Raw genomic sequence first — 14,145 nt, 5'->3', positions numbered from 1 at the left:
GTAGATCTATAGTCTGGATTTCTGTGGTGCTTCTGTAGAAGTGCCATATTTACAATGGAAATCTTCTACTTTGTGTACACATGCAGAGAATCTAGTAGACTCTGGGGTGTCTGTAAACACATGCCATGCAGAGATTAGTGATAGTCTTCCTGTTCCATGGAAAGCATGACTTAAATGAAAATAGCATCACGTCACTTGGATTGATGCAAAATGTGAGGGAAATGTGTCCTGTGATCTCTTAGCCTGGATGCCACGACTGAATAGTTCCTCATTGCTAGTTGTAAGAGCCGACTAATGAACCATAGGTGATTCCTTGCGTGTGGCCTGGCCGATTGGTGTCAGCATACCCCTGGCTCTTTGTACCCCTGGCTCATTGTAGCCCATGGATCGTTGTAGACCCGGGTCTTTCTGGCCTGTTGTTTAATGATTGGGTAACCTAGTGGTTAAAGCGGTCACTCACTGCACCTGAGTACAATGTGTGAAGCCCATCTCCTGCATTTACATAGTGACATCAGTACTGAACCATTCACTTCTGGGAATATAGTCGGACATTGTTAACTTGATCAAAGTCTCGAGACCATCGAAACTAGAGCAAGGTATCCATTAATACATATGGAGTGACACGGTTAGATGATGAAGATTCTGTTATGTGAAGTTGCTTTGAGAGTCTTTATAGGCGTTTAGAAGTTTGTTGTTTGTTGTTTAATGCGGCACTCAGCAATATTCCAGCCTAGACCAGACAATCCAGTGATTGATTTCATGAGCCTCGATCTCAGCCATTTGGATACAATGACATGCCTCAACCAAGTCAGCGAGGCTGACAACCCAATCCTGTTAGTCGCCTCTTGCTACAAGCATAGTCACCTTTTTCGGCAAGCATGGGTTGCTGAAGACCTATTCTACCCCGGATCTTTAGGGTCAGGTATTTAGAAGGTGGACGTAAACATGACAAGGCGTATCAGGGATAACAGCTCCAGTCAAAGCTATTTTGCCCCTTACTTCAAATAGAATCTGCGTACTAATCTGGACTGGCTGTGCTCTTGCAATGACAATATGTTATTATACATACACAACATTTCCCCTGCTGAAGGGGGAGGAAGTTGCCCTGAAATGTTGTGTATTCATAATATACCCTTGCATGAAGTTGTTTTTTGTCAAACATCTAGATTAATGGGTTGGAGTTAATGACCTTTGCTGTAAATGTTTTTCTCAATATTTCCAATAATTCATGAGATTTGAGAAAATACATCTGTACCAGATAACTTGGATAAAGTGCCCCCCCTCTCCAAAAAGAATCAGTCCATTGTCTCAGTGTAAAGCATTTGGTCTTTGTGCATCATTGTGTTCCGTTACATGAGAGATAATCAGCAAATGGTGATTGTCATCCTCAGTTACGCAAAGTAATTAACATTGCTGCCTGAGTGGGGCCTATCTGTTGGTAAGTGATCTCATGGGAGTGTCTATGAATATCATCAAGTTCAAGGGTCAGCCGGGTAGCCTTGTAGTTAAAGTGTTCACTCATCACATCGAAGACCCGGGTTTGATTCCCGTCATGGGTACGTTGTGTGAAGCCTGTTTCTGATGTCCCCTGACGTGATATTGCTGGAATATTGCGAAAAGTGGTGTAAAACCATACTCACTCACTCACTCATCAAGTTCAAGCAGACTGTTAGGTGAAGGCAGAGACCAATGAAGGATCCCCAGGGATGTGCATGTTGTACAATGTCTGCTTCATGAACCAGTGTGTTTTACTGTCAATAAAGCGACAAATCCTTTTCCATATCCAATAGAAATCACTGCATAATGCAGAATCAATAGTACGATTCCAACTATATCATAAGCATGTGTTTATGAATCACTTTTGAAAAGTGATAATTCAAAGTGTTCGCAAAAAGGTGAGCGCATCCTGCTCCACCGATGGCACCCATCACAAACACATGCAAAGGCATTTCAATTGTTCATCTGAAGAAAAACACGGAAACATATGGTACAAGTCAAAATAGGGAATTGCATTGGACATAATTTTGTTACTGATGCGTCCGATTTGAAATGTCCTCCGCATAAAACTTTTTTGAAAGCTTATCTGAGGCCTTGAATGTTGTAACCTAGATCAAACAACTTCTGAGCAAGAGTCGTATGATGCTATTTGATCACTACAACAGTCATTTGTGTAGATTCTTGAAGTAGTACCTGTACAGAGATTGGTTTAGATTCTTGAAGTAGCACCTGCACAGAGATTGATGTAGATTCTTGAAGTGGCACCTGACCAGAGATTGGTGTAGATTTATGAAGTAGTACCTGACCAGAGATTGGTGTAGATTTATGAAGTAGCACCTGACCAGAGATTGGTGTAGATTTATGAAGTAGCACCTGTACAGAGATTGGTGTAGATTCTTGAAGTAGCACCTGCACAGAGATTGATGTAGATTCTTGAAGTAGTACCTGACCAGATATTGGTGTAGATTTATGAAGTAGCACCTGACCAGAGATTGGTGTAGATTTATGAAGTAGCACCTGACCAGAGATTGGTGTAGATTTATGAAGTAGCACCTGTACAGAGATTGGTGTAGGTTCTTGAAGTAGCACCTGACCAGAGATTGGTGTAGATTTATGAAGTAGCACCTATACAGAGATTGGTGTAGATTCTTGAAGTAGAACCTGCACAGAGATTGATGTAGATTCTTGAAGTAGCACCTGCACAGAGATTGATGTAGATTTGTGAAGTAGCACCTGTACAGAGATAGTGTAGGTTCTTGAAGTAGCACCTGACCAGAGATTGATATAGATTCTTGAAGTAGCACCTGCACAGAGATTGATGTAGATTCTTGAAGTAGTTCCTGTACAGAGATTGGTGTAGATTCTTGAAGTAGAACCTGACCAGAGATTGGTGTAGATTTTTGAAGTAGCACCTGCACAGAGATTGATGTAAATTCTTGAAGTAGCACCTGACCAGAGATTGATGGAGATTCTTGCAGTACTACCTGACCAGAGATAGATGTAGGTTCTTGAAGTAGCACCTATACAGAGATTGGTGTAGGTTCTTGAAGTAGCACCTGTACAGAAATTGATGGAGATTCTTGAGGTAGCACCTGACCAGAGATAGTGTAGGTTCCTGAAGTAGCACCTGCACAGAGATTGATGTAGATTCTTGCAGTAGTACCTGACCAGAGATTGGTGTAGGTTCTTGAAGCAGAACCTGACCAGAGATTGGTGTAGGTTCTTGAAGTAGCACCTGTACAGGGATTAGTGTAGATTCTTGAAGTTGCACCTGTACAGAGATTGATGTAGATTCTTGAAGTAGCACCTGACCAGAGATTGGTGTAGATGTATGAAATAGGTGAGTAGTGTAGGTTCTCGGAGTTGTTGGTTTGGTGTGTCCATTTGTTGTGACAGAACGCTCATAAAACATTGATGTTTTAGTCTATGAGATGTTCCCAGAACATCAACAGAGCTGTTCTTGTAGAACATATCAAGGAGTATTATGGATAGCAACTTCTTTATTATACATACACAATGTTTCCCCTGCTGAAGGGGGAGGAAGTAGCCCTGAAATGCTGTGTTTGTATAATAATAAAGTTGTCATCAATAATATGCCTTGTCATGATTACATACGACTTGTAAAGGCCAATAAAGACTCTCATTCTTGTAAATGTCCCTGAATTAGTTGTCAGTGAAAGGGTGATGTAATTAGGCTGACTGTCGCATGCTGGATGCCATCAATCTGCTGTGTGTAATTCCAGGCGAATGACTATAAATATCCTGTTTAAGGATACGTTGCAGGACAAGGGATGTATCTCCAGGGTGACAAGGTGCCATGGCTGTAGTTTGACTTCACTTGCGTGTCATTCGCCATAGCAGTGAGAGGCCATGTAAAATGTTAAATGTTACAGTATTATGATATCAGGGATTTAGCATTAAGGGATTTGTCCATTAAGATTCCCACATTGGAATTATACATGTCCTAATTCAGGTTATTATAGCCATGTTGGCCATGACTGATGTCATACTGAGTTTACATAATTGAATTAAATACAATGTAAATTTTAGAAATTCAGGAAAATAAGAATGTTTAAAAAAATCATGATTTGGCTGCTGATGACTCTTGGTTGGGAATATTAGATAAATACCTATCTACCTACCTACCTATACCATATATAGGAGTGACTTCATGGTTTGATACCCATCTCCAGGCGGCAGGCTAGGACTAGAGGCTGTCGTTATACTGTGGCAGGTGAAGAAGTGCAACTCCTTCATGGCATGGACCTCGTCATGTGACCTCATCATGTGACCAAGCCATCCCCTGGTCCAGGACCTGACTGCTATCCTCCCTTGATGCAGCAGAGTGCCTGTTTTTTTAATGATAGTCATACACACAACCTTTTCTTACTTACAAAAACAAATTCATATTTTAGTTTTAACTAGCATGAGTTGCTAAAGTGTCTATGCAAGTAGAGAATAGTTTTTGAGCTGTAATGCAAAATAGTGGTTGCACTTCATTACCTACAAACTACAGTGTCCCTGGTGACGTTACGCTGTCCCTCTCTCCCTCTCTCTCTCAGTAGCATGATAATAAACTGCTGGATCATTACATAAAAAACATCGGTTGAAAAAAGGCAGAGGTCTCTTTGACCAATGTTATTTGTTTTTGCTTGTTCCCTGTCAATATTGATGATCTTCATGTGGTAATGGATGGCCCAGTGCTGAAAGGCACTATTCCCTGGGCCAGGTAGTCTTTCATTCATTTGCTGCAGCTTTGAACAGAATCATTCTAGATCCTGTCCATGAGCCTTTCTTGGTGAATCTTTCCTTTGTGGGACAGACTGAGACTTAGCTATTGCTTTCACCTGTGTTTTCATTTAAAGGTGAAAACACCTGATTTGATAGGCAGTGTATCACTCAAACTAGTGTAAACAAAAATTGCAGATTGATCAGCCAATTGCAGTTTATCAAAACTTTGTTAAAATGACTGATGCGGCCTTGTGAATTGGAGAAGGTGCCTACATTTCGTGAATAATTCACAGACAGTTTATTTCAATTTTGTTCATCTGTGTTTCCCAGTTGCTTCGCCAATTCTATTCCTCTTGCTCACCCTGACACACATAGGTTGTAGTGCGCCGCTCAGCGTGGGGAAACATGTCAGTACAATGTCGCCAAAAGAACAAACCATCTTGAACTCTCTAGCCAGGTGTTCTTTAAGGACCATCCTTATGATATTGTGGGGATGGATGAGTTGTTTGTGTGAGAGGGAGTGTAGTTTGAGTCAGGGCTTCAACACCTACTGTTGCCTGGTCTGAAAAGAGGAGTCAAACAATTATGTTTTGCCTTTAACTCTGTATTTTCAGACCGTCGGGTGTGTCCGGTGAACGAGTAGGTTGTTGTCGTTTCCTGAGCTGATCCCCTGATCAATGTCCACACCTCAGATTGCCCTGTTCATGATCGTTGGTTTCTTGCCATCATTGCCTTCACAAAACTCACCTAGACATTAAGAATTAACTTTAGTATTTTTCTGCATTTATGAAGCAAAATGTAAAAATCGACGTACACACTGTGTGATCACCTTCTTAAACACAGGAACATGTTTTGGTCAATTCTTATAACTAAATATGTCAACAATGATAACTTCACAGAGTGCTTATTTCATCATTGACACAAAAATGTAGACAATAATATGAAATCTCTGACATTCAGCCCAAAAATGGAACCCAAGCCCCGCCCACCCTGTTATCAGCCATTCAGGAAACAGTAGAGTGCTAGTGGGTGTGACTTATTGTTTTCAGTTTATGGGAACATTAAAACATGAAGTATATTGCTTTGTTATCTAGTGGAATGCCATGGAATCACTTGCAAGGTATTTTAGTTAGGTTTATCTCCCAAAGTAAGCCAACACGCAACAGCATTCAATTCATAGCAGATACAGCTAAGGTCTATTCTATACTATTGTGATGAACACAATGCATAGAAGATGTAAAATTGTTGGAATCAAGGTCCCATGTGGCAGTCTATCAATGTTCCAGATATCCACAATAAACAGTCAGACACAGAGAATTGAACATGTTGAAGGGTGACCTTTGTCTTGATTTCTGTGAATGCCTGTTTAGGATACATATGAATCATACTCGCAAGAGACACAGGACAAGCTGTGTCCATTAAGTCAATGGTATGCAGTGTAAGAACCTTCTAACCAACATCTTTTTTGGCAGCCTGTCACAGAAACTGATTCTGTTGATTAATGTAGGTTGTCTTGAGCTAAGTGGGATCTAAGACGATTACAAGATTGGTTTTGGGAATGAACTGTTATCAGCCGTAGGTGATGAGATCATATGCTAATTCAATAGATCACGAAGTCAGCTCAATACCTGGCTCTGGTTTTTGTCACAATAGTTGTTGGTCTGCTGCTTGTGCCATTGAAAACATTTGTAACACGACCTGCTAACTGCTTCTTGAGTTTTCGCAGACGGAAGTCGACACCCAGTGGTTTCCATGCCTTTTTCCCCTTTGCCAATCGATGATTATACGTGGTACCTCATTGTCTGACAAGAGTTGATGCAAGATTAATTTCTTTACCGCGACCTCTGACTGCATGCAACCATGCTTAATGTTGCATGTCCATGACAAGGGCAACTGCAGCAAATTGAGCTGCATTAATCGGCTGTCTGTTTTTGCGTTGTGTGGCGCTTCACCAGGATCCGTGCACCATGTTTGTCGTGTAAGTGACCCATGTAATTTTTCAGACAGATTGCCTTCATGGGGTTGACATATCTCTGAAACACAAGCCTGAAATGTCTGCTGGCTGAAAAATAGTATTGATTTACAGAATGTTTTTTTATTTGGATACTTAGTTGTTTGAGGACAGTAAATCCAAAAGTCTTAGTGGTTTCAGGAACCAGTAAGTAGAATGTACAGTTTGTGTTTCCACCCATGCCATGTTATGTGCGTGTGTGTAGGGCGAGGTAGTCGTTGTGCGTGTTTTCTTTTGCTATGAACATGTTCGTCTGGCCTTCTTTTGTATTTCATTAGGGCAAGTTGGACGTAGACTCCGTTGCGTGTGTTGTTCGTTTCCGGAGCAGAATTCAAAATCTGTTCACTATTTTTTCTTGAAACTTTGCATAAATATCAACTAAATGATGAACTGGTGTCGTTTGTTTTTTGGGCATTCAAGATTCCTTTGCTTTAGTATGTAATGTTGTGCCCTATTTGTAAAGGGATATGAACTGTGGTGCAATGTGAATGGCTGAAATATCTCTTTATGTGACAACGTTTATCTGCTGTTGATTCCCTAAGAGAGGAGCAGTAATGTACAGGAAGACGATTGCCAAATGTTTTACTGATAACCTTCGTATTTCCAATGGCGATTAAACACTTTTTGCCATATTTGCTCGTACAACTGAGCATTTGATGTAAAGGAATTTTATCACGTGTTACTAATGTGTCTTTATCACATGAAATTCCCACACATCAAATAATGCAAGTGTTAAATCTCCTTAGTTGGAAACATTGAGGTGTTCATCACCTGGATCTGTTGTGTGCATATAGCATGGAAGACCCAGTCGTCTAAGGTGCCAAGATTTGCTGTGCAAAGTTGCATCATTTACTAACTTAATCATTTTGTTTGTGGAGCGGTCAGGTAGCCTAATGGTTAAAGTGTTCGCTCGTCACGCCAATGGCCAGGGTTTGATTCCCCACATGGGTACAATGTATGAAGATCGTTTCTGGTGTCCCCAGCCATGATATTGCTGGAATATTGCTAAAAGTGGCGTAAAACCAAACTCACTCCCTCACTCATTTTGTTTCTGTATTCCAGATCTGAGGAAGAGTCTGAGAATCTGCTGAAGGATCACTACCGCAGTCAGCACAGGGACGGCAGGAGTCGAGCATGTCCGCCCATCAACACTGACGGCTGTGGTAGATTTTTTCGCCCCAACTCACCAGCCACACGTCGCAACAACAACATGTCGCAACCATTGAAGGGCAAGGACATTAGCGTTCCTCTTGTGAGGGAACCTAATGAAAATGAGCCTGTCTGTAAGGTGTGTAATAATATTCTTGTGATAATTTTTGTGGTACTGATATTAATAACATTCTCCGATAAGTATACATTTTTCCTGTGCTGTGTATTGCTGTTTTCATTTTTAGCTCACCTGACCGAAAGTCAAGTGAGCTCATGTCCATCATCCGGCGTACATCGTAAACATGTTCTCCTTGGAAACTGTAAACATTTAAGACATGCACCACTTCAAGCTTCCCTCCCACATTGAGCTGACTGGAATTCTGTTGACTCCAACCCATACACTCATATTAAAAAAACTATTTATGGCCATTACTCTACTCACTCTTAAATCCTCTCCAAATGCATGTTTAGATTCTCCCCTGAAATTGACCAAGGGAGCTGAACTTTTTCATGTATATTTCTTAAGTTGACATATTTTGTTCAAATCTTTTGATTTGTGTCTTAGTTTTTTGTCCTCAGTAATTGTGCAGAAATATCTGAATATTGATACTGGCAGCAACTCTTGATAAAAGTGGCTGTTGTTGTTGACATTTTCGATTGTTGACTACATATCCAGGAGAGCTACCGTCCCTGTGACACTGTTTTTATGAGTGTGCTAAAACAAGTCATGTTCTGTCATCTGTCATAAACATTTTCTTCCATGAAAACACAACCCCGATGATGCGGAAGCTTGGCATCCATGTTCACACCAATGAAGACATCCCATTTTCTTCAAGAAGTTCCAATCTGATTTTCAATATGGCTACAACAAAGAACAAGCTTTTTTCATAGAATCTAGGAAACCAGATTTGTTGAAATGCAGCATAAATGTTTGTATCCATAAAAAGATTTTATACTCAAAAACCCTTAGACCCGAGAACGTCCACTTCATTTGTGGCAAAAATTACAGACAATGAAAATTGTTGTTTAGGCCCGCACAAAAGGCGGACAAATTTATTACAAGGTATATATAAACGCCTAAGCGTACAATTCGCCAATCCGAAATTGTATGAAATAAGCCACAAAGTTGGGGGAATCGACGCATACACGCACATGACTAAGAAAAAGGAACATAACTAGAGAGATAGAGAGGAGGAGGCTTGGGAGGAGGTGGTTTTAAGCTGCTAAAATGAGACAGGGCAAAACACGTCTGAAGTGGGTGGCTATCCATGCGGAGATGCGCGTTAATCAGAAAGCTAACGTGAATGACGTCACCGTTTACGTCATATCTTTTAAGTGACGAATTGATTCCCGCCATGAGGTGTAACCGGGCAGGGCACATGAAGCGCAACTGGGTTTTTTCCCATAAAACAATTTATTTTTTTTGGAAAATGTTTGCATTTATGATGAACAAAATACCAGTAAAAAACTTTATTCTTACACACAAAAAATTGATAATTGCAGGTTAGAAATATTGCATTTTACTAACTTGATTCATATCAATTAGTTTGTAGTACATTGAAAAAACTTTTGGAATATCAGTGCTGACAGTAAGAAGCCTTTGTTTAGGGAGAGTCTGTGTTCACATTTTAACTGTTTGCTACATATGCAGGTGAGCTACAGTACTTTCATTCTGTATGAATTAAACTGCTTTGCTTTACCCAAATGATAGTAGTCTATGAACTCTGGGGCTGTTCTGTAACGGAAATAAATTGCATTTATCATGTTCACTGTTATGTGGTATACGATTTGAGTTCACTATCTTCCGTTAGTTTATGTCTTTTAGGTTATCTGAGAATGACAAGTATCTTATCAGCTCAAGTGTTGGCACATTGAGAAAGTTCTGTGTGGTTATTCCCTTCCTAGACTGAACTGTGAATGTCTACGGGGGGATCGACAGTGCGCTAATGAATCAAGGGAAATCAGGGTATCTTGTTCACATACAGAACATGTTTAGTATTAAAAATACTCAGGTTCAGTGATCATCACTATGTTATTGTTGAATTTCCCCTATAAGTGTAGATATGTGAAGATCCGGGGTAGAATAAGTCTTAGCAACCCATGCTTGCCGTAAAAGGTGACTATACTTGCATAGATCGATGCTCATGATGTCAATCACTGGATTGTCTGGTCCAGACTCGCCGTCATATAGCTGGAATATTGCTGAGTACAGCATTAAACAACAAACAACAAACCAACAAAATAAATGTACGTATAAAGAGAATAAAAAGGAATTGTTGCCAATTTACCAAGCAATTCTACCAACGAGATGATTGCATTACAAACATATGATTATTAAATGATACCTTTCTTACAGGTAACATGTGACAAATGACAGGTAACGAGCTGGTGTAACATGTCAAATATGCTGAATGATGCACTGACGGTTTGAGCCGATTACAGGTCTCTTGCTGTCAGTTTTGACTAACCGACTACTTTGTTGACAGACCAAACTAGCGACGTCGTCCCTCGACAATCCTGACGGCCCCCAGTCGGAGGAGGTATAGTGACATGTTGTGCCTCCTTCCTCCTCTCTGGTGTCATGTTCAACTTGCTGTAATCTATACCAAATCCCTTCTTTCAATCACTTTTCCTTGATTTTCTCTCTCACCATGAAACTCTCACAAGCTCCAGCTCAATACTAAGTATGTTTTATTACCACATTCTGCGGTCGTTCAAGAAAAACATTGAATGCCAAACTTTTGTCATTTTCTGAATTTCATGAAAATTGATTTCTCATGTTTGAAATTGCTTCAAAATTGCTGAAGAAATTCAATGAAATCTGAATTTTGAATTTGCATGACTGACTTTTCTAACACTCTGGTGGAATGTTGACTTGAATCGTATTTAACACTCTGGATTTTGAAAGCTGTGGATAATCGACATTAAAACTGTATGTCTTTGCCACCTCCGTCTTCATCCATAGATGTTTAAATGTCATCGGACATGGATCGTGTTAATGTTTGCTATGTTTCCATGGTAACAGCATGACTGGGTTAATTGTCACTAATGTCACTGGTGCTTGATTAAAGGTCTGTCATTTATATGATGTTGTCTTTGGTACAAGTGATGTTCATGTCATATATAACGCTTTCAGGCCATTAATTGAAAAAGCAAACAAGTCTTTTGATTTCAAGCTGAAAGGAGCACTCAGCATGGTCTGGAGTGTAAATTTATACCTTTAGAATTTGCTCTATGGATTTAACGCTGTCCTCTCTCCCTCTCTTATCAACAGGAATGAATTTTTAAGAGAAATCACCTGTAACCATGGTTACAATTTACATTAAACATTTTGAATTAGTCTGACAAGGAATTCTTGTTAGTCTTAAAAATAGGAGCGTAGGTGTACATCAAAGTTTTTCATGAACAGAAAATTAGCTAATTATCACAAACTGGCCCCAAAAGTAAAGCTTTCTTAAGCATGTAAGTACTGGCACACCACTAAAAGAAATTTAAATGTATATTATTTCTGTGATTTTCCCCCTCCGAAATAAATACTATTTCATGACAAATCTACATGCTTTGAAAGTTACTGTTGTCATTGCACTTGCATAGTTCTCATAACTTAAACAATTGTAAACGACTATCAAACCAACCCCAAACAGTTTGTGAGTTTTCTTGGTAGTAAGCAGTTGCAGGTTTATGGCGAAGGTAATGTCGTTCCCATCTGATGTACCACCATCTTGTTCCTGTCACCCACCCTAGCCGTCTGTTCACCCTGTGGGGACATGGTTGTTGTAAGGTCTGTCACCCACCCTAGCCGTCTGTTCACCCTGTGGGGACATGGTTGTTGTAAGATCTGTCACCCACCCTAGCCGTCTGTTCACCCTGTGGGGACATGGTTGTTGTAAGGTCTGTCATCCACCCTAGCCGTCTGTTCACCCTGTGTGGACTTGTTACTTGGGTAGAATAGCTTGTTGTAAGATCTGTCACCCACCTTAGCCGTCTGTTCACCCTGTGGGGACTTGTTACTTGGGTAGAATAGCTTGTTGTAAGGTCTGTCACCCACCCTAGCCGTCTGTTCCCCCTGTGGGGACTTGTTACTTGGGTAGAATAGCTTGTTGTAAGGTCTGTCACCCACCCTAGCCGTCTGTTCCCCCTGTGGGGACTTGTTACTTGGGTAGAATAGCTTGTTGTAAGATCTGTCATCCACCCTAGCCGTCTGTTCACCCTGTGGGGACTTGTTACTTGGGTAGAATAGCTTGTTGTAAGATCTGTCATCCACCCTAGCCGTCTGTTCACCCTGTGGGGACTTGTTACTTGGGTAGAATAGCTTGTTGTAAGGTCTGTCACCCACCCTAGCCGTCTGTTCATCCTGTGGGGACTTGTTACTTGGGTAGAATAGCTTGTTGTAAGATCTGTCACCCACCCTAGCCGTCTGTTCACCCTGTGGGGACTGTCACCCGCCCCCATCACCTGTTCACCCTCAACGCTGGGGATTTGGGAGGGTAGAGTAGAGGCCGCATCCCCAGATGATTGTTGTAAGATCTGTCATCCGCCCCCATCACCTGTTCCCCCTGTGGGGACTGAGGGGGTAGAGTAGAGGCCCCACCCCCCGATGATTGTTGTAAGGGTTCTAACGCACAGTTCCATGATTGGTCGAGGTTCAACAACCACTCCCGGGATTATCTCAGCCCTTAACCAGCTCCTTGAGTGTAACTTAGCACTGCTAATATCGACACTTGAAATCAATAGGCAACATTGTCACAAAGAACAAAATTTTGAATTCCCAATGCAGAGAAAGCAATGTAATTCCATTTCAGCCCCGAGGAGGAAAACATTGCACAGGTCACACTTTCCCCAGCTCCCCTGGCTTCAGCTGGTTGTTGTCCGTCCCAATATAGCCACACTTCGGATCCTTACATAATAGACCCCAATGGCCCTGCTGCTATGGATTTTCCCCATTTCTTACAATCACTGTCCCTTTCATCTTCTCGATACGTTCCTCACAACTGATTTAGTCAACTTGGATTCTTTATTATTGTTGAATCTATAACCACTGTAGAATGTTTGGATTCACCCTGGGATGAGGACCGATTGAAGATGTGAACATTTGCTGAAATAGATCTAATGTTTGAAGGAACAATCTGCACGAATGAAATTGAGTTATTCCAAGTTATCCGAACTTGCAAAATGTGTTCCACTTGTGCCAAGGGGTTATGCCCATCATGACAGATGATGTGGAATTTATGCATGTATGCAGTCTTTTTCATATTAAAAGTGTATACCAGATTTAATATAGAGATAATGTAACCCTTGTCTTAATGGAACAACTGATTCTCAGGCAGAATAGGCCAAGTTTGGTGATTTATTCAAGTTGTTTGTGATTTAGGAGATGAATAAATAAAAATCTGACACACTTGCACTTGCCGAGTTAAGAAAGTCCACTTTATTTTATGGATTTTCTAGGCCAATACCCTAACCTGCTGGAAGCCATGACAACGAGCCCGAATTAACTTAATGTCTGTCAGGAAGAAACAAAATATACTGAACTTTTTGACGAGAATTTAAGGCAGTATTTAAGTGATCTGTTGATTTCTCTGGTACTGTGTACTGGGTACTGAGGAGTTGTGCTGAAGGAGCATGCCTTCATTGGATGTAGTTTGATGACACTTGATGCATTCTTGGAAGCATCAAGGAAACTGGTGTATCTGGCCTAAGAAGAGAATATTGGTCATGCTGGCAAACAGACCCTTTTCTGATGACAGCACACATGATGGTGAAGTAAATTTCACATATTACAGCACGCTTCATTATGACGAGATACCCTCTTCACATATGACACAGCACACAACACGATGGTGAGGTACCCTTCACATATGACACAGCACACAACACGATGGTGAGGTACCCTTCACATGTGACACAGCACACAACATGATGGTGAGGTACCCTTCACATATGATACAGCAAACAACACGATGGTGAGGTACCCTTCACATATGATACAGCACACAACATGATGGTGAGGTACCCTTCACATGTGACACAGCACACAACATGATGGTGAGGTACCCTTCACATGTGACACGGCACACAACACAATGGTGAGGTACCCTTCACATGTGACACAGCACACAACAAACTGGTGAGGTACCCTTCACATGTGACACGGCACACAACAAACTGGTGAGGTACCCTTCACATGTGACACAGCACACAACATGATGGTGAGGTACCCTTCACATGTGACACGGCACACAACACAATGGTGAGGT

General features: G+C 41.1%; 1 protein-coding gene across 2 annotated transcripts in view; it reads left to right on the top strand.

The window, feature by feature from the left end:
* The window catches only part of LOC139470041 (myogenesis-regulating glycosidase-like), an 81,348-nt gene that overhangs the window by 26,000 nt on the left and 41,203 nt on the right, over positions 1 to 14,145 (top strand). Inside the window, exons 2-3 of one of the 2 annotated variants that reach the window (XM_071252334.1) lie at positions 7,802 to 8,027; positions 10,375 to 10,428. In XM_071252334.1, the coding sequence (XP_071108435.1) occupies positions 7,802 to 8,027; positions 10,375 to 10,428 (280 nt within the window). The remainder of the gene's footprint in view (positions 1 to 7,801; positions 8,028 to 10,374; positions 10,429 to 14,145) is intronic. The other variant, XM_071252338.1, reaches the window with a different exon arrangement.

Source organism: Haliotis cracherodii, unplaced genomic scaffold (assembly GCF_022045235.1).
Source record: "Haliotis cracherodii isolate W230 unplaced genomic scaffold, xgHalCrac1.p SCAF_1, whole genome shotgun sequence".
Classification (NCBI taxonomy): Eukaryota; Metazoa; Mollusca; class Gastropoda; order Lepetellida; family Haliotidae; genus Haliotis; species Haliotis cracherodii.
This window is presented reverse-complemented; position numbering and strand designations above follow the sequence as displayed.